Source organism: Sorghum bicolor, chromosome 3 (assembly GCF_000003195.3).
Source record: "Sorghum bicolor cultivar BTx623 chromosome 3, Sorghum_bicolor_NCBIv3, whole genome shotgun sequence".
In the NCBI taxonomy this organism is placed as follows: Eukaryota; Viridiplantae; Streptophyta; class Magnoliopsida; order Poales; family Poaceae; genus Sorghum; species Sorghum bicolor.
In genome coordinates, this window is record NC_012872.2 from 42,818,685 (window position 1) to 42,842,566 (window position 23,882).

The 23,882-nt window shown below is 44.8% G+C and overlaps 1 protein-coding gene across 1 annotated transcript; it reads left to right on the plus strand.

Annotated features, from left to right (window-relative positions):
• On the plus strand, window positions 5,964-8,553 carry LOC110433696 (zinc finger BED domain-containing protein RICESLEEPER 2-like). Its single transcript, XM_021456207.1, has 3 exons — window positions 5,964-8,115; window positions 8,202-8,345; window positions 8,471-8,553. The coding sequence occupies exons 1-3, from the start codon at window positions 5,964-5,966 to the stop codon at window positions 8,551-8,553; spliced, it is 2,379 nt and encodes a 792-aa protein (XP_021311882.1).

Consider the following 23,882-nt stretch of genomic DNA (forward strand, 5'->3'; position numbering starts at 1 on the left):
GCCGAGAAGCTGAGCTTTCGGCTTGCTGAACTGCCGCCACCTGGAGCAGAGTCTGTACCTCGTCTCGAATGCGCCGAGCCTGGGAGTTTGATGGTTCTGGCATGTTGCGCAGTAGCATCGTTGCCGCCACTACATTCTGGCCCGCTCGAGGGAAACGGCTGACGGGCTGCTCTGGCTCTGCGTCTCCGACGATTTGTCGATGTACCTCTCGAGCGCGTCTGCGGACACTTCCGCCCGGCCGGTACGGCAGGTCTTGCTCGAGGATTTGCTCAAGCAGGACGAGGCGCTCACGGTCTTCGTCGAGCTTCATCTTGAGCTCTCGTAGCTATGCAAGCTGCGCAGCCTTGTCTTCCTGTGGAGGGGGGTCGACCTGTCCGTCGTTCCCAGGCGTCCTGGGGTCTTCCCGTGCTGCAGGGGCTCGACCGCCCGCTGCAGCATCCTGCGTCTCGTCGGTAGTTTCTACTGCCCCGTCGACGTGATAGCATTCCCTCGTAGGGTCGTAGCTATCAGTCTCGGAGTCGGAGTCCGGCTTGGCGGCGTAGAAGCATCCACGTCTCTCCTCCAGCAGCCGTTGCCTGAGTGAGGTGATCGTGTATCGCCCAGGGCCTAGGCGGCGGAGGCCTCGCACCTGGGAGAAATCCGGCAGTTCAGATGTCGGCTGTAGTGTCTCAGAGTAACATGGGAGGACCATTGGTCTCTCCACGTTCGTCTGAGCATTTGGGCATATTGCTCTGGCGAGCGACGCCGCGGCGTTGTCCAATCCGAATGGCAGTGCCCTTCTTGGAGTGAACAACCCGTGTGGAAGTAGCTTACTGGCGGTGGGGGAGGGCGCGCGAGACGCGTGCCCTCCCGTCGTCGTGCGATGTTGGGCCATCGTGCCCGCGGTTCCGGCGCATGGTGTTGCCGGCTCGCGGCCCACCTCCTGCCTCGCACGAGTTGCCGGTCGTGATGAGGCAGAGGGGCGGTGGTGGTGCTGTCCGTGTCTCTTCTTGGGTGGGGAGGCGTGGTGGCGAGGGCGTCTTGGGGCCCTCAACCGAGCTGGTGCAACGCGGGCTCCTCCCGGTCCTTTGACTGAGAGCAAAATCATGTCGTAGCCGGAGCCCGTAGACATGAACTCGAGACTCCCAAACTAAATCACCGTGGAGCGCGGAATCGGCGGGGCAAGAGCTGCCATCTGGAAAGGAGTGGGAAACCGATGAAAAAACACGCAGGACCCCTACCTGGCGCGCCAACTGTCGGTGTTTTCCCCAAGGGGGGTCACACCAACGAGTAAATTTGTATGCGTGCTCCCTTTCCCAGATGGTGATGCAAGAAGACACAAAGGTTTATCCTGGTTCGGGCAAGAGAAAGCCCTGCGTCCAGCGGGGGAGGGAAGTCTGTATTATCTTGCACCTAAGTGCTTGTATAGGGGTGAATACAATCGTGGTATGGAGTGTGTGAGCTCTACTGCGTATGGTATCGCCTTCTGTTCTATTCCGGAGTCCCTCCTTTTATAGCTCCAAGGAGAGACCCAGGGTACATGTATAGGTGTCAGAGTAGAAGTCGATAGCAGCATGGAGCGCTGACCTACTCGAGGCTTCCGTACCGGCATAGCCTCGAGCCATCCCGTCTTGATAGCCTGGTGATGATTACGCGTGCCCCTGCGTTCTGCTCTGCGCGCCGTCTTGTGTTGGTTCAACGGTCGCACGCTCGTACGGTATGGTGATAGATCCGGCGGGGTGGTTGTGGTACTATCGGTCGACGCCCAACTCGTCCCCAGGATGGATCCCTGTTCGGTCGAGGGTCGGACGCCGTGTAATGTGCCGATATCCGGAGCGCTGACTTGGGATGTCTCGAGGGGGTCCCGATTAGACGTCCCATCCTCTTTTCCCGCGTCCTGACACGCCCTGGATCGTTTGGTGGGGAAGGCTGCAAAAAGAACGATGGGACGGATGCCTGTTCCCTATCACGCCCCCCATGACCTGTGTGTTAGGTGGGGAAGCGTCAGGCGCATTTAATGCCCCGGCTCGCGTGCGCGCGTCAGGCGGCGGACGGCGTCCTTGCGCTCGACGCCTCCCGGTACGTGCGATCCCGTTTCCGTATTCGACGGCAGCTAGCGATCGACCCCTGATCGATTCGCTCGACGCTATTTCCGTCTTCGAGGTTGTGGACGTCGAAGGCTGCGTACACGCATGACCAGAGCTTCGAGTCGAGGTCCTCATCCTTCGTACGGATAATCTTGTTTCGCGCATCGGTGAGGGTACCCCTTATTGATACCCTCGACAGAAAGAAAAACTCCGGGAGGTCGAGGGGGAGGAGGCGAACCCACCTAGGTGGTTTACTCGAGCCGAGGGAGGGCGAGGAGGTCGGGTCGCGGCGGCGGCTTCGTGTGGCTCACGGCAAGATCCAAAACGCGTGAGGCAAAACACTGGGACTCGGTTTTGGCGACCTAAAAGCGAAGAGGAGGTCGCGGGGTGGACCTAGGGGATTTATAGGGGTCGGTTTGCGCGAAAACGGAAAGGAAATCGTAGCTTTGATCCGATACGGCGAAGAACTTCCCTGCTCGAGCCACGGCGGGGAAGAAGAAGGAAAGGGGAGGGGAGAGGCGCTGACGCGTGGGTCCCACATGGCAGCGACAAGGAGGAAGGGGCCCGGCTGTCAGCGAAAAGGGAGAAGGAGGAGGCGCGCTGCTGCTCGGCATGGGCCGCGGCTTGCTGGGCTGCGGGGGAGGGAGCAAGCAGGCTGGAGAGGGGGGGTTGGGCCGCGCCCGGCCGAGGGGGGAGGGGGAGAGGGGTTTGGCTGGGGGTTTTCTTTTCTTTTTCTTTTTTTTTTTCAAAGGAGTTTTGAGCAAAAACAGATAATATAAAAACAAAACAATCAGCACATAAACACTATGCTCCAGCATGAATGCAAAACATATTTCTAAAACTTAAGATATATTTTAATTTCAACAAAAATTATTTATTTACTATATTAAATGCTCACAGACGAAATACTCAAATAAATAAAATTAATTCCTATTAATCGAAATCAAAATTTTGGGTGTTACACTTGTGCGCCAACACTTTTGAACTAATTTGTGTGCTCGTTCGCTACATGTGTGTGACTAGTGTGGTTAGTCTTGCAGCGGGAAGCACAATATCAATTGTAGTGGTAAAATGGAATATGGATATTATATGGTGACTCAAATCCATATACGGTCACTCTCTACTTTGATTCTAATAGAACATATATGGAGGCCTTGAGGGGACTATATAAACAAGGGATGGAGGCCATAAGCATCAATCAAGCCAACAAAGGTCTCATCTAAAGCTTGCAAGCAGTAACTGGGATAAGAGGCTAAGTTCTATTGCACTATATTCTTGTATAAGGCAAGAATTAGTGGGTCCTTAGGTCAAGTAGGGTTTTTTTTTACTTGCATGCCTTTCATTACCAACCCACCGAAGCCTCGGAAGAAATAAGATTATACAGGCACGTCGGAGTTATATGCCATGTCTCTGATCGATGCGACTTTGAAACTTGTTTAGCTAAAGTATGTGGTACCTTATTACAAATTCTACTAATATAAGAGAAAGAAAAACCCTGAAAGGCAAGACGCAGCACGTCTATTTCCTGTAGAAGCAGATCAACGATTGAGCATTGGGCATCCTTCTTATTCCACAGCTGCACTAATTGGAGGCAATCAGTTTCCAGTTTCACTCGCTGAACTCCCACGTACACAGAAAACCGCAGGCTATCTATGCAGCCCAAAGCCTCCAGGTAGCACGCATCATAGCCCCGGTCATATCAGACTAGTATGTAATTGTCTAACATACTAGTGGAACGAACGATGTAAACAAGAATAGCTTCATGACGCAAACAACAGACATAATGAAAAATTAGATCCATCGTAGGTACGTATTTCTGGCCTTGTTTGGTTATTGTTGGATTCACCTCAATCTACATATGTTGAGGTGGGTTGAGGTGCAATTTAGTTTAAGTTTTACTCTAATCCATCTCATCAAATGTGGATTAATGTTAATCCAACTACATCCAAACAAGAGCTAAAGCGATCGGCGAATCGTAGGATTGCAAACACAAGGAAGGGCCCCCTCTTGCAAGACCACGAGACAATTTTTGATAGACCATTCAATGTAGGGTGCCGCCACGCGTATGTCTTGCTCCAAGCCCACTGAGGAAAATAAGGTCTTGTTTAGTTCTTCCCAAAAACTAAAAACTTTTTAAGATTTCTCGCCACATCGAATAATTGCCACATACAACTAATTACGATGTTTGCCTGTAATTTGTGAGAGGATCTTTAGCCTAGTTACTCTATAATTGGACAATAATTGCCACATGCAAACGAAAGGGCTACAGTAGCCCGAAAAGTTTTCGGACAGGAACTAAACAAGACCTAAGTACGTGATTTCCTTCTCTTTTCCCACACATGATTTAGTGGAGTGGAGAAAACATCCATATTTAAACAGTCAGTCCTCTACTTCCACTAGCAAAATAAGGTTTAAAGTTCCACTCTACTATCCTCTCAAGTCAATCTGGGCACAAAACCCAAAACCCGATCCCCGAACCCGAAAAACCCAGACCCGAAACCGAATTACCCAAACCCGCAGAACCCGAAGTCTAGTTCGGATTTTGATTCTCGAAACCCGATCTTATTTCGGGTAAATCGGGTTAGGTACCCCGTTCCCCGTAGAACCCAAAATAAGAGTCTTCCCCGTGGCCGCATCCTAGATTTCCCGTGAGACCTCCTCGGGCGCTGCTTTCCTCATTAATCGCCATCTTCAATCTCCGCCTCCACGACTAGTTGTGTCGCCGCCGACTGCTTCACTCCCCGAGGCCGAGTCGCCCGCCCCCTCTCGCCTCTCTCCCCCTTCAAAAGGCCCGACGCACACGCGAGGCAATGCTCTTCATCCCGCTTGCGCCTGCATTCACCTCTGCGCCTGCGCCGACACCGGACCCGGCGGAGGTAGAGCGCGACCGCGACCGCGAGATCTACGACAACGAGCTTAGCGAGAGCGACTGCGCCGCCGCCATCACTCCATCTCATGTGCCGCTGCTTCTCACATCGTTGTCGGCGGAGAGGGATTCCAGCGCCTGGGGACCTGCAGAATCATGCTCCTCGTGAATGTGAGTATTCATATTCCCTAACCTAACCCCTATGGCCTTCTTGTTCTTGTTATTTGATTTAGATCCGTGAATCCTTCATCTGCATGTACTTTAGGTGTAGTGTATACACAATTCATTATCTTGAGTATTTTTTTATTAAGGCTATCGTGAGTGATTCTGTGTTTGTTGCCAACATATATGATTGATATATCTTAGATGAAGTGCAGTGCTGATAACAATGCACTTACGTATTTGCCGTGGCCGTCCTGATATACCTAGAGTGAAAACTGTAAACTACAGAAGTAACTCAACAACAAGATTTCAATGTTGTCAGCAAAAGTTTTATGGTTTACAGATCTTAGTGGTTATGCATCTCCATTTTCTGTTGTTACAGAAATATAAAAAAAAGTGGTTTCTACTTCAAAAGAACCATAGCATATAGGATATCCCTTAATTGGATGGGTCACGATTCTGACTATACATCATACATGAGTGGATCTGCAACTTTTTATTGGACTATGTTTTTTGATAATATGCTACTCGTGATAGGTCTGATAAAGGCAGTGACAGTGAGGCATAGGATTAAATTGTTTTGTTAAGTGTTATGATGTGTTAATTGATATATGAAAATGAAATATGATATATTCTTATGATCTGTCACTATGATGTGTTGTTAACTTGCTATGATTTGTTGTTCAGAGTTCAGAATGAGTTATAATATATTATGATTTTGTTGCTATGCTTCAAAGTTCAGTTTGAGTTATAATATGTTTTGACTTTGTTTCTGTGGTTCAGAGTTTAGATTTTGTTTCTGTGCTTCAAAGTTCAGATTGATTTACTATTAGTTATTGGTAATAATTACAAAATTTTCATTTCTGTAGATGGCTGAACCACAGGATATGACAATGGTGCCAGTGGATGCTAAGGATCAGGAAAATGGCACTGCTGTAGCGGAGATTGATGGCACTACAAACAAAAAGGTTGTCATTGATGTGGAGAAGGAAACTGAAAAACCTGAGAGGAAGGAGTTGGCATCAAGATCTGAGATGTGGCAACATTTCATCAAGTTTAAGGATGAGAAAGGATTTTTAAAGGCTGGAAAGTGCAAATATTGCCACCATGACATCAAGGCTGACCCAACTTCTCATGGAACATCTGCTTTGAAGAAGCACTTCAGTATATGCAAACGCAATCCTCATGTTTTCAACAAGGACCCGAAGCAGGGCACCTTGCAAGCATGTCATGGGGAAGCTCCAACCACTTGGAGGTTTGATCAAGATGCACTTAGAGAAGCCTTTGCTGAGATGGTTATTGAAGATGAGCAGCCCTTTTGTTTTGGTGAGAAGCCTGGCTTTATGAAATTTATGTCCAAAGCCTGTCCTCGTTTCCAGCCTCCATCTAGAAGAACTTGCACAAGGGACATTGTGCATCAGTACTTTGAAGAGAAGGCCAAGCTAAAGAAGTTCTTCAAAGAATCTTGTCACAGAGTGTGTCTAACAACAGATGCTTGGACTTCTCAAGTTCAAGATGGGTACATGACAGTTACAGCAAGTTTCATTGATGAGTATTGGCATTTGCATAAGAAAGTGATAAGTTTTTTCATGGTAAAGGGTCACAAGGGAGAGGATATTGGGAGAAACATGACAAGATGCTTAGCTGATTGGGGTTTGGATAAAGTAATGACTGTAACAGTGGATAATGCAAGTGCTAATGACACTGGTGTTGATTACTTGAAGAAGCATCTGCAGAAAACCAACATTGCCATGGGCAAGTTCATGCATATAAGGTGTGGTGCCCACATTTCGAATCTTATTGTAAGAGATGGTTTGCAAGAAGTGGACCTATCTGTAAAGCGTGTTAGGGCTGCTGTTAGGTACATAAAAAATGGGACTTCAAGATTGGTCAAGTTTAAAGAAATTGCTGAGGAAGAGAAAGTGGACAGCAAATATTTTCTGAAATTGGATTGTCCGACTAGGTGGAATTCCACCTATTTGATGTTGAAGGCTGCAATTGTGTATGAAAAAGTGTTTTTAAAGTTAGCTGAAGATGATCCCAATTATGTTATTGACTTGTCTGAAGCAAGAGATGGTGTTGGGCATCCTGATGAAGATGATTGGGAAAATGCAAAGAAGTTGGAAAAGTTTCTACAACATTTCTATGACCTTACTGTTCGTATATCTTCGTCTCTCCAAGGTACTAGTAACACTTTCTTCGATGAGATTGGAGAAGTTTGTCTTTTGATACAAGAATGGCTGAACAGTGAAGATAGTTTGCAAGTTTCAATGGGTAAAAGAATGAAGGAGAAATTTGATAAATATTGGGGAGTTTGGCACACCAATAGCAAGGATAGTGAGAAAGGACAACAGCAAGAGCAAGATCGGGATAAAGGGAGAAGCAAGGGTAGGGGAAAGGAGAATGAGAAAGAGAACATCAACTTACTGATATTTGTGGCTGCATTCCTTGATCCAAGGTACAAGTTATCTTTGTACCTCAAGATTAGTGTTGAAGAGATATTTGGTGAGGAAAGAGGTCAATTGGTTTGGACAGCAATTAATGCTTGTGTGAGAGAGCTTTTTGAAGAATACAAGAACATGTATGCTCCAAGTGAAGAAAGTACTCCAGTAGTTGATGCTGATAAATTAAAGAGAGTAGCTGGAGGAATGCTTAAAGACAAAATTGCCAAGAAGATGAAGTTAACCAATTGTTCTACCAGCACCAACAAATCTGAACTTGAGAAGTACCTTGCTGAAGAAACAGAAGACATAGAATCCAAAATTGACATTCTTGCTTGGTGGAAAGTCAATTCATCAAGGTTTCCAGTTTTGGGTCACATGGCTCGTGATGTGCTTGCTATACCCATTACAACAGTTGCATCCGAGTCAGCTTTTAGCACAGGTGGACGTATTTTGGATGACTTCTGTACCTCTCTTACTCCTTTCATGTTGGAGGCTTTAGTATGCACTCAGGATTGGCTACGAAGGCCTGCTGTTGACATGAGAGAGATTACAGAAGAATTGGCAATAGCACAAAAAGGTATCTTATTTCCTTCCTTGCTTGCATTGTGAATTTACTGTATGTCTGTTATGTAACTAACTATACTGTGTGTTGTGCATTTACAGAGTGGATAGAAGAATATGGCGGTAATGGGAAAAAGAATGAACAGCCATCTGTGACTGTTTGCACCAGCAACACCAAGTCACAGACACCAAGTAGTAATGTTCAGAGCATGTCGACGACGACGCTAAATAGCCGAAGCCTTGAAGGTATGTTCAGACCACAGCGTCCAACACTAAAGTTCCAGCGATATGTTGCTGTGCGCATGTGCAGCTGTGAGCCTATGATCACATTAGAATTTTTAAATTTTAACCATCAAATATTTACTACACAGCATGGAGATCTCAGAGTCTGGAGTCTGGATGGAGAAGGAGCCTTGGAGGCCTTTTGCAGAATGCAGTTGCAGTTCAGTACTGACTACTGAGTTGCAGTGGGTGGCGTGGTGCTTGGAGCCCCAGATGGCTCAACATTTCTTTTGTTCTCGTCTGAAGCATATGCACTGGTGACTGGTGTGATGGCATGCAGCAGCCAGCAGGATTCAACTTTTTTATTTGCTCTTATCTTATATGACTTATCAGTACTAAGTAGTCATTAAGACAGTAAGACTGTGTCTGTGTCGTGGTTCACTAGTTCTGATGTGGTACTGATTAAAGACGCTAATGCGTTCTGCTTATCATTTGTTGTTTAATATCATTAAGTTTTTCAATTCGTATGCATGTTTGAGTACTTTACATATTTTCGGGTACATCGGGTAAACCCGAACCCGAACCCAAACTTGCGGGTACCCGAACTATCGGGTAATCTTTTTTTCAGGGGCCTTATTGGGTAACAAATCTCATTACCCGAACTCTCCAAAAACCCGAATAACCCGACCTGAAGTTTTCGGGTAACCCGAACGCCCAGACTGACTCTCAAGCACGTGAATCAGCCTTTGATATTTAATTGGAATAACTGAAACGTTCCTATGAACAAGCCCATTTATTTCAGCTGCAGCCTGCAGATACTCTTTGCGGTTGCAGCGGGTGCCTAAGGATCTGCTCGCCAGCCCATCGTATACTTGATCTTATATATGTACATATTCGTTGCTGAGAATAAGGTATTGTTTACTTGCAAAAAGTTTTGCAAAATGTGAACAGTAGCACTTTCATTTGTATTTGACAAATATTGTCCAATCATAAGCTAACTAGGCTCAAAAGTTGGTCTTGCAAATTACATGCAAATTGGGTAATTAGTTATCTTTTTTATCTACACTTAATGCTTCATGCATGTGCCACAAGATTCGATGTGATGGAAAATATAAAAAATTTTACAAAACTTTTTACGAACTAAACAAGACCTAAGTGGATAATCAATTCAAAACCCAAGTGATGTCTACAGTGGCATGTGTTCGATGTGACGAACCACACATCACACTAGCAGAATTGGGCTCCTAGCTGGCGCCCCTTTTTATACCACAGGCGGTTCCAGTTACGACGCGCGTGTGGTATAAATGGGGCGGTGTCAGAAATCCCAGCCGCCAGTGTAAATGCTCCATTTACACAAGTGGTTGGCTTAAGTTAACCGCCTGTGATAATCAGTTTGCACAGGCGGTTGTCGTAAGCCAACCGCCAGTGTAAATGGATCATTTACACTAGTGGTTGGCTTAAGTCAACCGCCTATGCAAAAGGTTTCCACAGACGGTTGTCTTAAGCAACCGCCTGTGGTATCTCTGTATAAATACACCTTCTTCCTCCCCGACCAGAACAGTATCTCACACCCACCTTCCATTGGAGGCGATTTTGGAGGTATAGATTTCTCAAAATACAAGGGGGGAGGTTTTGATCTTCATTTCTGGGAAGGAGGTTGTTAAAAAAGGTTAGTTTATGTCCCTATTGCTTCAATTTGCTAATTCTAGCTCAATTTGAGCCACTTTTTGGATCTAGGGTTTCACCATGAGTGAGAGAGAAGAATAGCTAGCTTCTTGTCTTTATTTGTTGAAATGGTTAGATGGGGTTGCTTAATATGGTTGGATAATGTTTCTCCTCTCTCCATTTTCATGATTGCTTCTCAATTTTAGAGAGAGAAATGTAAGATTGAATCAATGGTCTGTTCTTGTATATTTATGTAGAGAGAGAAATGTAGATTTGGTTTTTTTCAATTATGTGGTACTTTGGTTTTTTACTTCAATATCTCTCCTTATTTCTCAATTTATTTTTTTCACATCAATATATTTCTAATGAATTGTGTGTTTCTATAATTATGCTATGTACTTAGATTTTTTTAATTATATAACTTAGGTTTTTTCCTTTAATCTCAAGCTAAACCATAAACCCTAGCTAATAAACCCTAGATAAATCCTTTATAAACCTTATACAATTGGAATTGTTGACGGGTTTGAGTTCGTACACGAGACCCAACAACCTGATACCAATGGTCTAGCCACTAAACATGTTGTGCCAAATGTTCCTGATCATGGTTTTGCTGGAGGAAATGAAGATGGCATTGAAACTAACATGGCTGCGGAAGATGCAGAATTTCTAGAGGCAATGTTGCGTCATCATGCGGAAGATCCATCAGTGTTCTTCATGAAAGGTGGAGGCCCTAATGAAGGCAGCAGAAGAGCCTTTGTATGATGAGTCCAAGGGTTATACATGTGGGCACTGATGAACCACGAGATGCTAGATGTACAGATCGTAACAACATTTGCATTGTAAGTGTTACATAGTTACACACATTGTAGTTGCTTCAATTTCAATATCTAACATGCTTCTGCCTTGCAGAATGTTATATGATCAATAAGATTTGTATTTTGATTCGGACTTTAATTATTGTGTCGAAGAAAGGAATGGCTATCTCTGCCCAATAGATATAGCTGAAAATCGGCACACAATCCGGATCGGGAATGCCAGCATAGAGGTACAGGGTTTGGAAGGTGTAGAACGGGTTGAGAAACTCCAAAAGTTTATTCTTGATCTTGAAGCCAAATACGCCTTCTACATCGGACATTCACTAATAAAGTTTCAAGATAGGAAAGCGGTGGTGGCCCCGTACCACTTTGGGTAAGTGTGAGTTTACAAATATCTATCTAAACAATTCCAATGAACAAAAACATCATGGATTTAATTCGAGCAAGAACCACTGGATATGCGTCATCATTTATCCCAAGGAGGGAAGGGTGTTGGTACTGGACTCCGCAGATTACCCGAAAGAAAGCTATGCTCCATTCATCAAACTGCTAGAGCTGTAAGTCAAGCTATGCATGCATACTTAATCATAGTGAGAGTTTGACAATAAGATGGTGATTCTATTTGAGATCATAGGGAATACAAGTTCTATAAGATAAATCATGGAAAGTGCGAGTCCAACAGACCAGTGCAACCATTGGAGGTTATACATAACTGGCCGGTACATATAAAAATTTACTCTTATGAATACAAATCATACACATAGGACCACAGTTGCAACTATAATTAAATAACCACTCTCCTGTTATACAGTGCATGAAGTAACCACCATTATCTGTCCTCTGTGGCTAATACGTGTGCGAGAACATGAGAGAGAACGGATGATATGAAAGGAACCCTGCCAAGGTAATATAAGTAATAGTCCATTATATAGTTCAGACATTAAAACTATATTGACATCGTTTTTGGACATGTGCACGAGGGACCAGTAGAGTACAGATCGGCAGGAGGAGCAATGGTAACTAGACTGCAGAAGAGTTGCCGATGAGGAAGGTTGCCGATGAAGGGACGATTGAGTATGGCTAAGTCGAGGAGTGGTGGCGCGTTCCTAACCGATGACCAGTATCAATGTTTGCTGATGGCGATAGCAGGAAGATTGTCGATGGCTCCGTGGGAGTTGCCGACTGACCCGTGGCGGTGTCCTGGTCGGTTACAAGGGGATAGTTTTATCTTTTCCTTTGTTATTTAAATTCGTTTTTTGTATGGAATCTGTTTAAATTGGAATTTGAGTCCTAGTCGTGTCTGATTGTAGCTCTTTGAGCAGGGTATAAATGTAGACCCTAGGGCCTTGTAAGAAGATATCTATCAATCAATCAAACACAAGTTTTTACTCATATTCCAGCATCTACTTTTCGACGACTTCGTCATATTTTCTCTTTTTCATTACGAGTTCTTAGGAGTTCGTCGACTTAAGCTCGGCGTATTCTCGAGTTCCGCGTGAATACCTCTTGGCCGTGACATCTGGGCGCATCGCTGTTGTCGGGACCAAAGTATTCGAGTTATCACCTTTGCCGATAGTAAGGTCAAATCGGTTGGCACGCCTTAACGTTTGAATCAGGTATTAGCCCTTTGTGTTTGCAGATCAGCCTTTGCACCAACACATCTTTTGGCACGCCCAGTGGGACCTATTCAAGATCAAGATCAACATGTCGACTACCGAGTTCGACTTGGAGAATGTCATCCCCGTGACGGAAGCCAATCTCAAGGATGAGCAGAAGCAAGCCATTGCAAAAGCTATGGAGGACTACAAGCAGCAATGTTTGAAGTCTTTTAGCATCAACAGGAGTGGCGAGGTGATCCAGAAAGGAGCACTGCCGGCACCTCGACAGGTTACCTTTGACGCTAATCCTAGTAAACTTCAAGACATGGTTGATGGTGCTATTAACCGTGCCTTGATCAATCAAGCTGGTGTGCTGTCCAATACGGTTTTCAATGTCGTGGTTAGAACTTTCAAAGAAGAACAATTGCCACCAAATTATGTGGGCCCTTCTCATCATCAGCCAGGATCACCGGTGGTCACAGCTCCATCGGCTGCAACGGCCGCTGCGGGCACAGAAACCACTGTTCCTCCAAGCACGCTAGGAGTCACTAACGCGCAATCTACGCCGATGACGACCAATCCATCGACTTCAGATGGACAGATCAAGCTTGCTACAGATCTATTGGCATCGGCAATGTCAGGATCGGTCCCTCCTCCTAACTGGTGGGGTTATGGTATGCCTCCAGAGTTGACATTGAAGACACCTAGCATATCTCAGACGGCTAATGTAAGAGGCAAGGCTCCTATGGCATCGGCACCTCCAAATATGCCGATGAATCAGAGTCCCCAGTATACTACAACTACTACTGCAAGGCCTTACACTGGGAATTCTCAAGCTCCAACGTTCCAGATGCCTAACGCATCGGCAGATTCAATGCCAACGCAACAGAGGTTTATGACACAGTCAGCGTTCGGCAATTCAATTATGATGCCCAATCCTCAGCCATCGGTAGGGTTCATGCCGATGAATGCTAACACTGGATGGATAGGGCAGTTAGTCTTTCCACAGATGCCTCAGCAGAATCATCAGGCTATAGGGTTTCATCAAGGCTAGATCTACCCCGAGTTCCAGAATCAAGGGTTGCCCAACCAGCCGATGAATCTTGGTCAACAGTTTGGTGGTCAGACAATCAACCCCATGTTCCATGCAGATCGTGCGCCTCAACAACACGTGGAAGTATATCAGCAGGCGCCAGATCCACAAGCACCCCATCGGCAAGATGCCGATGCTTATTGGGCCATAAGATTGCTGAAGTAATGAGAGACCAATTTGGGATAAAATCCAAAGTCAACACTTACTCTTATCGGACACCATATCCTCCTACATATGATTTGATTCCACTTCCAAATCGATACAAGGTACCAGATTTCACTAAGTTTTCTGGACAGGATGATACATCAACCATGGAACATGTCAACAGGTTCATCATCCAATGTGGAGAAGCTGCTAACAAGGACGAGTTAAGGGTTCGCTTGTTCTCGTCATCATTGTCTGGATCGGCTTTCACTTAGTTTATATCATTACCTCCCAACTCAGTGATTACTTGGGCCGATCTAGAGAAGCAATTCCACAAATACTTCTTTTCTGGAGTCCATGAGAAGAAGATCACCGATTTGGTAAAATTGAAGCAACACAATGATGAATCGGTTGAAAGCTTTGTGCAGAGAATGCGGGAGGTCAAGAACAAATGCTATAGTCTGGTTCTGGATGATCGGCTGTAACATCCCTGATGTTACGGTTACTAAAAACGGATCATGTCATCATGAGCATGGCAAATCATATTTGTTAAAGCACCTTAGTATGCATCAACTTAAAATAAGTTTGCTTTGATTGCTTGAGCTTAGGGAAGTAGAGTGTGCTTTTGTGGTGTGTTGTTGCTTGTGTGGTTGTTAAAACCCTAGGGTGGAAGTTTTCCGAAAAGCTAAAAGGGGGGGAAACCCTGATTTCTGGATCCTAGATTTGTCCCCTTTTGCATAAGTCAAAAACTAAGCAAAATTTGAGGTTGAGTTCAAAAGCAAAGTTGTAGCTCTTGGCAAGATGTACAACTTTGGTGTTTTGAGTTTTTGAAGTTTCAATACAAAATTCAAAGTAATTTTGAAAATACAGATTTCCAGAAAGTGTCCCCTTTTCCAACTTAAACCCCCAATTCAAAATCCATTTGGAATTTTGAAAAGTGGTCAACACGAAAGTTGTAGAGCACAAAAAGTTGAGCAACTTTCATGTTGGGAGTTTTTCAAGTTGTTATACAAAATCAAAAGTAATTTTGGAAATCCTGATTTGCCCCAATTCAAAAATTTGAATTTCTTTTGAATTGAGTTTGATTTTCAAACTGTTTGGCAAAATTACCCTTGTTCCATTGAGAATCAGCTTGGGACACCTAAATATGATTTGTAGCTTACAAAATTTGGCACAACTTTTGTTTTGGTGGAAATTTGACTTTAGTTCAAATTTTGGTCGGATTTCGCAAAAAGACAGACTGAATGGATGTGGCCTGCTACAGTGTTTGGCAGGGGGGGTGCTCTGCCGCCGCGGCAGAGCCGCCTCCGCGCGCGACGCCACGCAGCTGCTTGCTGCTGTGCTTCGCGCGGACGGCCTCATCCACATCCCCTGTTCCGCCGCTTGGATAAAGCCTCGGACGGCCGGAGTGCTTCTTTTTCTTCCTTTGAACCTCACCGCCGACCACCACCATCCGCCGCCAAAATTCGTCCTCTCCGTTGCCTTTCCACGCGATTTGAGCACCCCAGCGACTCCGCCTTGAGCTCCGCCACCGGTTGCGCCCCCAAGCGCAAGCGCTAACCCACCAGAGCCCTTTCCCGAGCCGCTCTTCTCCAGCTCCGGCCAAAGCGCCGCCGCAAGCATCCCACCGTGGCCAGCATCGCTCAAAGCCTCTCCGCGGCTGTTTGTTGCTCGGTTGAAGTCGTGGTGAGCCTCTGTCGCTTTTGCGCTACTCTCTTCGCGCTCTACTCAAGTGTAGTGGCCGGTGTTTGCCCGGCCGAGGCGGCCGTCCGCCGTGTCCGTGGTCGCGGGGGTTAGGGGAGGAGAAAGGGGGTGAGAAGGGTATCCAGAGGTGCGCCTTGGAATGGAGAACGCGACCAGCAGGTCACGGGAAGCAGAGGAGGCACGGATGGCTCGGTCGCGCCATCGATTCGGCCGGCCGGAGGTGGAAGACGGAGCTGACAGCGAGGGCCCGCTGTCAGCGACGTCCTGAGGGGAGGCGAGGGCGCGAGCGCGCACAGCGCGGGTGCGGGCCGAGCGCGTGTGGGCCGGCCTGCGGCCCAGTTTCCAGGCAGCCCGCTGCGCTGTGTTTTTTCTTTTTCCTTTTTGATTAAAATTGCTTGATGTTTGAATTTATGTTATAAATTTTGTATTGATCCAAAAATGATGAAAATTTTTGTATAAACTCTTTAAAATATGTAGGATCCAAGAAAAACACTAGGTTCTGATTTCTAATAGTTTGCAAGGATACAAAAATTGGCCCTTTTAATTAGCAAATAAAACTTGTATGATTTTTTAATAATTTAACTGTATATCCAAAAATCACCAAAAATTTTGGGAAGCCTCTGAATATTATTCCCTAGCTCCACCTAAAATTTGGTGGCATTTGGATAAGGTTTGGTTAAAATGTTAATAAACCCTTATTTAGTATTTAACTAATCATTCCAAAATAATTAAATAGTGATTATTTAGATCCTCATAATTAGGGTTGAGTGATTTTGGATTGTGTGATGACCTGAGGTCATTAACCCTAATGACCTTTGGCATTTAATTATTGTTTAGCCCTAATGCTTAATTACTGTCATTAGTAATTAATTAAGAGTTAATTAAGGTAATTAGGATTAATAATTAACTAATTTAAGATAAGTATAAATTAAATAAAGTTTTAGTTTACAGATACAATCTCTTGGGTAAAAGCAGTAAATTGTTAAACAACTTTATGTAGTGACAATTCTGTATTGCATTAAAAAGGCAAATCGTACTTAATTCGGTCCATCTTGCATAATTGCCATACACATATCATAAGCATTCATCATTTTGCGTATAGTGTCCGTGACCGAAGGAGCGCCCGTTGAACCGAACCCCGAGGTCGGTGCTCCGTTCGAGGAAGTCGGATCCGAGACTTGGGAAGTCTCCGAGGGTCCCTCTCTGCCCTGCAACCAAGGCAAGCCCCGGATGCATTAACCCCTCCTTGGATGTTTTAAATCTTTTGTCACTTATGAATTGAAAATGCTGCATTAGATAGTTGAGAATTGGATTCACCTACTTGCTGCATTTACTACCTTGATATCTATATCCTGACCTTGACATCTGTTTTATTTTAAAAACTGCGTAGCGATGCTTAGCCCTGCTACTAGATAGGTTTTCAAACAAGAAAGTTTGAAGGGTTGTTGTGGAATACACTTATGGTCAATGATGTTTCAACTTGAGACCGGTCGGTGAACTTGCTTTAAGAATGGAGTCTTAAAGTAGTGTCTCCGACTGTGTTGATTAAGGACCGTTCCGTTGATGGCCTGCTGGGTTGAGAATTTATAGTACTAGCCACTTGCCTTCGGTAAGCCCGGTCTTGTGATCCCTCGACGCGAACAGCTACTCGCGCACTGGGAGTGGAAAGATGGTGAGAGTAGTGTGTACCCACCTTACGGATCTGAGATGACCGGAAAACATCTAGATCGGCTGTAGGATGGTGGAGTACTGTGCTCTCGGGTGCCGCGAACCTGGTCAAATTTGGGGAGAGCTTGCTTTGGGTCGACATATGCAAGATTTGATTCTACATATGTCGGGTGGTTAGGAACTCCAGCTGGATTGCTAAGCGATTCGAATCGTCGTTGCTCCCCGATTGGGAGACTCAATTCCTTCGACCCTCATCGTAGATAAATATGCAACTAAGTGATAAAATGAGAAAGGGGGAAATGTCTCATGAGGTTCGGATCCCAATTCCCGGACTCAGAGTGACAAGAAGCTATGGCCGTTGGATGAACAATACTTTTATTAATGACTAGGAATTCACAGACTTGTCTGTGAAAAGCAACTAGATAAACTGTCCTCGAATTCCTCGGCCTCTTGAGGAGAGGAATTCGTGGGTAAAACTTGAAAGTAAGGACGCACTATTAGTAAGCTTTTTAGCAAAACAATTTGGCTCCTTGCTCAGCCACCCCTTGTCCACCCTAAGCCTGCATCCCTAAGTTCTCCTCTCTTCCCATCGGGTAAGTCTTGTTGAGTACTCCCGTACTCAGGGTTTCAATACCCCTGTTGCAGGTGAAGCTCAGGAGCCGACTTGCTTCGGACCCTGTTGTGTGTCCGTCGTCGAGGTTGACGACGAAGAAGAGTGAGCGCGACCCATGGGCAGGGTCTGTAAATTTGTTCTGTCTGTACTAAAGTTTCAGTTGCTCCGCTGGACCAGGCTTGTAATAACACTCTACTATTTGGAAGAACTCCTTTTATAAATTAAGTTATGTAATACTTCCGCTGTTTCACTCTGAAATATTATTTTGGTCTTGTGTCGTTGAGTTACTGCTTTATCTTCGCAACGAATGATCCTGGTGTTAAGTTGGCCACTTGCTATTCTGTAAGGGCGAGAAGAAACAGTCCTCGTTGTTTGACCATTACCAATGGTCAGGACGAGACAGCTTGGTACGCCACAGGTAGCAGTGGAATGAGCGCCCAGCAATGCTCATCGGACTTCTAAAGTGGGAGGACTCCCGGCATCACCGTCAGAGGTCCTTAGGACAATGGCAGGTGCCGGTGGGCCCAAACACTTAGGAGGTTCTGCCACATCGGCAGCTAGTTGATTTGGCTTTCCAGGGTTTGTTGCCACACATCAGAGACAAGTATGCATCTCAAGAGTTTGAAAGCTTAAGTCATTTGGTGCAGAGAATTTCTGATCAAGATATCAGTCCTTTTGAGCCCAAGAGAGCATGGAAGAAAAAGGTGTCATTTGTTGATGAAGCAACAAGTTCGGATTCTGATGAGGAACCAGTCATCGGTTTGGCAGAATGGGTAAAGAAGCCAATGTCTTGCCCTTTCGGGCATAAAGAGCCAAAGAAGTTCGCATTTGATATCACTAAAGCCGATAGGATATTTGACTTTCTACTTCAGGAGGGCAAATCAAGTTGTCACCCAATCATGTGATCCCATCGGCTGAGGAATTGAAGAAGATGAAGTATTGCAAGTGGCACAATGCAACTTCTCATAGCACCAATGAGTGCAAAGTTTTCAGGCAACAGCTGCAATCGGCTATTGAATCTGAGAGAATCAAATTTGATAGTTCCAAAGCCCAGAAGCCGATGAAGATTGATCAACACCCTTTTCCGACAAACATGTTGGATGCTAAGGGGAAAACCAAGGTGTTGACATCAGAAGCAGCTGAAAGAAATGCGTCGGTGGACCCTCAGCATCAAATTACTACCGCCGACGCTAAAGGAAAAGGTTTAATCTAGGAAGGAAATAGCTCAGGAAGGCCTCCCCGATCCGGTATTGTGATAACTCGTAGAAGGCCTCGGGAAACTTGGTAGCAACGAGAAGATCGGTATCGGCGCCAGCAAGAGGACTATCATCGGGAAGAAGAAAGACGCCGACAGGAATGGAATCGGCACAGAGATCACTGGAATTGCCCGTTCTTTATCCATTGTTGGGAGCAGAACATTAAGCTACCCACTGTTAGAGATTGCCCTGAATGCAATGGTTATGATCGGTATGACAGATCCGATCAACGCTATCACGATGATAATCGGCGATTTAATGGGCTGATTAGGGGGAGAGCGTCCGTTTATGATCGACTGGGAGGCAGACTCAGTGTGCACGATAGGCTTGGTGATCATGTCGAATATTTTCCCAGGGATCAGGAAGAGCTTGAGGAGATGGCTAACGTAGGAGTTCCCGATGATTTCATATTTTGTAGGGACGCCAATACACATCGGATAGAGTCAAGGGGATATCGTCGTCCATCGGCAACACAGTCACCCCTTCCCCCATGGTGTCCAGAGGGGCTGACTAAGACACAGAAGAGGAGACTGCAGCGCGAAAGACGAGAAGAGTTAAGCAAGGGCGAGAACTCTGGCCAATCTGGGGATCAGCAACAATAAGATCCTAAGGGGAAAGGGCCATCGACAGATGTTAACATGGTATTTATGTTGCCGATGGAATTCCTTGCGCCGTCCGACGATGATGAGGGATTGGAGTTTTCTGACCATATAGCTCAGTTGGCTCTGGATCCGATGACAGCTATCTTTGAAAAGCCTGCCGACAATGAGAGGCACTATCTTAAAGCTTTATTTGTCAAAGGAAGGGTTGATGGTCAGCCGATGACCAAGATATTGATTGATGGTGGGGCTGCTATCAACATCATGCCATATGCAGTCTATCGGAAGCTTGGAAAAGGGGATCAAGATTTGACCAAGACTGATATGATGCTGAAGGACTTTGAGGGGAATGTGTCTCCGGTCAAGGGATCCATCTGTGTTGAGTTGACCATCGGCAGCAAAACCTTGCCGACAACTTTCTTCGTGATCAGTGGAAAGGGTGCCTATAATCTGCTGCTAGGGAGAGACTCGATTCATGCCAATTGTTGCATTCTATCAACCATGCACCAATGCTTGGTCCAGTGGGTAGGTGACAAGATTGAGATTGTCCCGGGAGATTCTTCCTATGTTATTACATCGGCAGAGGCAGACACCTATGAAAGAACTAGGTGCATCTCGGGAGAGATTTGGGAGAAAGAATTCCTCAAAGTTGCCGATTATGAGATTCCACCGATCCAAGCAGTCGGTTCTAATGAGGAGTTTTAATGGATAGGTTCGCCGATGATGGAAAATTAGGCCAGGGATTCACATCGGCCGATGATTTAGTAGAATTAGATATAGGTAGTGGTGATAAGCCTAGGCCTACTTTTATTAGTGCTAAGTTGAATTCTGAGTGTAAGCAGCAGTTAACCGATTTATTGAAGGAATATAAAGATTGCTTTGCTTGGAATTATACTGGGATGCCTGGCTTAGACCGATCAATTGTCGAACATCGGTTGCCTATCAAGTCTGGATTTCGGCCACATCAGCAGCCAGCTCGCCGATGTAATCCTAATATCCTTCCTGATATTAAGGCCGAAATAACCAAGCTTATTGAAGCTAAATTTATTCGGCAATGTCGGTATGCCGAGTGGATTTCCAATGTTGTTCCAGTCTACAAGAAAAATGGGAAGCTGCGGGTTTGCATTGATTTCAGGAATCTTAATAAGGCTACACCGATGGATGGCTACCCAATGTCGGTTGCCGATCTGCTAGTAGATGCTGCGGCTGGGCATCGGGTCATCAGCTTTATGGATGGCAATGCAGGATACAATCAAATATTCATGGCTGAAGAAGATATTCCGAAGACAGCATTTAGGTGTCCTGGTCATGTTGGGTTATTTGAATGGATAGTCATGACCTTTGGTTTGAAAAATGCTGGTGCTACTTATCAGAGGGTCATGAATTTTATCTTTCATGAGTTCATTGGCAAGCTGGTGGAAATTTATATTGATGATGTGGTGGTTAAGTCTGGAGATTTCACAAAACATCTTGCCAATTTTGCGAAAAGTGTTGGAATGCACAAGGAAGCATGGTTTGAAGATGAATCCTAACAAGTGTGAATTTGGTGTATCGGCAGGACAGTTCCTTGGTTTCATGGTACATCAAAGGGGGATTGAAATTAGTAGGAGGTCTATTGATGCTATCAATAAAATAGTTGCTCCTACCAATAAAACTGAGCCCCAGTCCTTGATCGGCAAAGTAAATTTTATCAGGAGATTTATATTTAACTTGTCTGGTAAAATTCGTGCTTTCAGTCCTTTGCTCAAATTGAAAGTCGATCAAGAGTTCGTATGGGGGAAAGAACAACAGTTGGCCTTAGATGAAATCAAGAATTATTTGGTAAATCCTCCAGTTCTGATTCCACCTCAGCAAGGAAAGCCCTTCAGATTGTATTTATCTACCGATGGGATGGTCATCGGTTCGGCTTTGATTCAAGAATTTGAAGGAAAGGAGCGTGTAATCTACTATTTAAGCAGGAGATTGATTGATGCTGAGACCAGGTATTCGGCTATTGAGAAATTATGCTTATGTTTGTATTTCTCCTGTATTAAGTTAAGGCATTATTTGCTATCGGCCAAATGCACTGTTGTTTGCAAAGATGACGTGGTCCGGTATATGCTATCTATGCCGATCATGAGTGGTAGAATCAGTAAGTGGATTTTGGCACTATCAGAATTCAATTTGCGTTACGAATCGGCTAAAGCAGTTAAGGGACAGATTATGGCCGATTTTGTAACTCAACATTGCGGTACAGTGGAGACTTTAGAAATTGTACCTTGGACGCTCTTCTTTGATGGATCCACATGTGACCGGGGGGCAGGAATCGGCATAGTGCTAATTTCCCCTCGAGGAAGAAAATATGAGTTCTCCTTGCCGATTGTTGCCACATCAACAAATAATCAAGCCGAATATCAAGCTTTGATAAAAGGATTGGAATTATTAAGAGAAGTTCATGCTGATGCTGTTGAGGTCTTCGGAGATTCTATGCTGGTTATAAATCAATTGGCTGGAAGCTATGAGTGCCGAAGTGAAGTCCTGATAACTTATCACGAAAGGAGTATGCAATTATTAAAGGAATTCAAAGATTTCTAGTTAGAGCATGTTCCTCAGTTGCATAATGAAGAGGCCAATCGGTTAGCTCAGCATGCCTCGGGATATCAGCCCATGTTAAACGCAATATCGACAATCAGTGCCGATGATTGGAGGAAAAAAATCATTGATTATTTAAAAGATCCGTCCAAGAAAGTTGAGAGACGTGTTCGGTTTCAAGCTACCAAGTATGTGCTCCTTGAAGATGAATTATATTATCGAACTGTTGATGGGATTCTTCTCAGGTGCTTAGGTAATGATGAGGCTAAGAGTTTGATGGGAGAAATCTACGAAGGAGTATGTGGAGCACATCAGTCGGCTTTTAAGATGAAGTGGACGATTAGGAGGAATGGGTATTATTGGCCGACCATACTTGAAGATTGCTTTAAATATTTCAAGGGGTGTCAAGGATGTCAGAAATTCGGCAATGTTCAAAGAGCACCTGCATCGGCCATGAATCCTATCATCAAACCTTGGCAGTTCCGAGGATGGGCAATTGATTTGATCGGCCAGATTTATCCGCCATCCAGCAAAGGATATAAATTCATCTTGGTTGCCACTGATTATTTTACTAAGTGGGTTGAGACTATTCCTTTGAAGAAAGTTACGTCGGCCAATATGATTGATTTCGTGAAAGAACATATTATTTACCGATTTGGAATTTGTCAAACAATTACTACCGATTAGGGTATTATGTTTACATCAGGGGAGTTTGATGAATTTGCAATCGGTATGAGAATTAAAGTATTAAATTCTTCTCCTTATTATGCTCAAGCTAATGGACAGGCCGAGGCATCTAATAAAGGAATTATCAAGCTTATTAAACGGAAGATTGAAGAAAATCCTAGGAGGTGGCATACATTGTTAAATGAAGCTTTATGGTCATATCGGATGGCTTGTCATGGGTCGACCAAAGTTTCACCTTATCAGTTGGTGTATGGGCATGATGCAGTGTTACCTTGGGAGATTAAGACTGGGTCTAGGCGATTGTCTTTTCAAGATCAATTGGCTGCCGATGATTATGTTACTTTGATGACAGACGAGTTGGATGATCTAGCAGGGCATCGGCTAAGAGCTTTGATGAGTATAGAAGAGAATAAGAAAAGAGTTGTCAGATGGTATGATAAGAAGGTAAAAGCTAAGGAGTTTGCCGATGGAGACTTAGTATGGAAATTAATCTTACCGATTGGGACTAAAAGTTCAAAATTTGGGAAGTGGTCTCCCAATTGGGAAGGTCTCTATCGGGTAAATCGGTCTGCTCCTGGCAATGCCTATATATTAGAAACTCTCGAAGGAGTTGAATTTCCCAGAGCATTGAATGACAAATATTTAATGAAATATCACCCAAGCATATGGGTTGATGCATAAGAGTTTAAAATGCCGATAACATTCCTATCGGCTAGATCAAAGTGTGTCTGGAGCTAAACTCAGTGTTTTAAAAGGTGTCGATAACAGTCCTATCGGTTAGACCAAAATATCAGGAGGGTTGGAAAGAAGAGAGTAGGGTATGTCGCTGATGAGAAGTTCAAATGTTCAACAGCGCTTGGATCGTCGATATGGCATGCAGACGGATCTGGTTGGCTTCTTTTATTTCCTTCACATCATCATCGGCAGAACCTTCCACTGGTTTCAGCTTCTTCTTCATCAGCAGTGCTTTGCGGGCTTGGATATTTCTCTCTTGTTCAAGAAGCTTGATCGTTTTAGGCAGCTGGCTTTCTTCTTGTTGGGCTTGAGACAAGGCTTCTTCTACCTGTTTGAGTTCTGCCAACAGGGCTTCCCTTCTCGCCGATAGATCAGAAATCTTTTGCTTTAGTGCATCTCCTGAGGATGTTAGA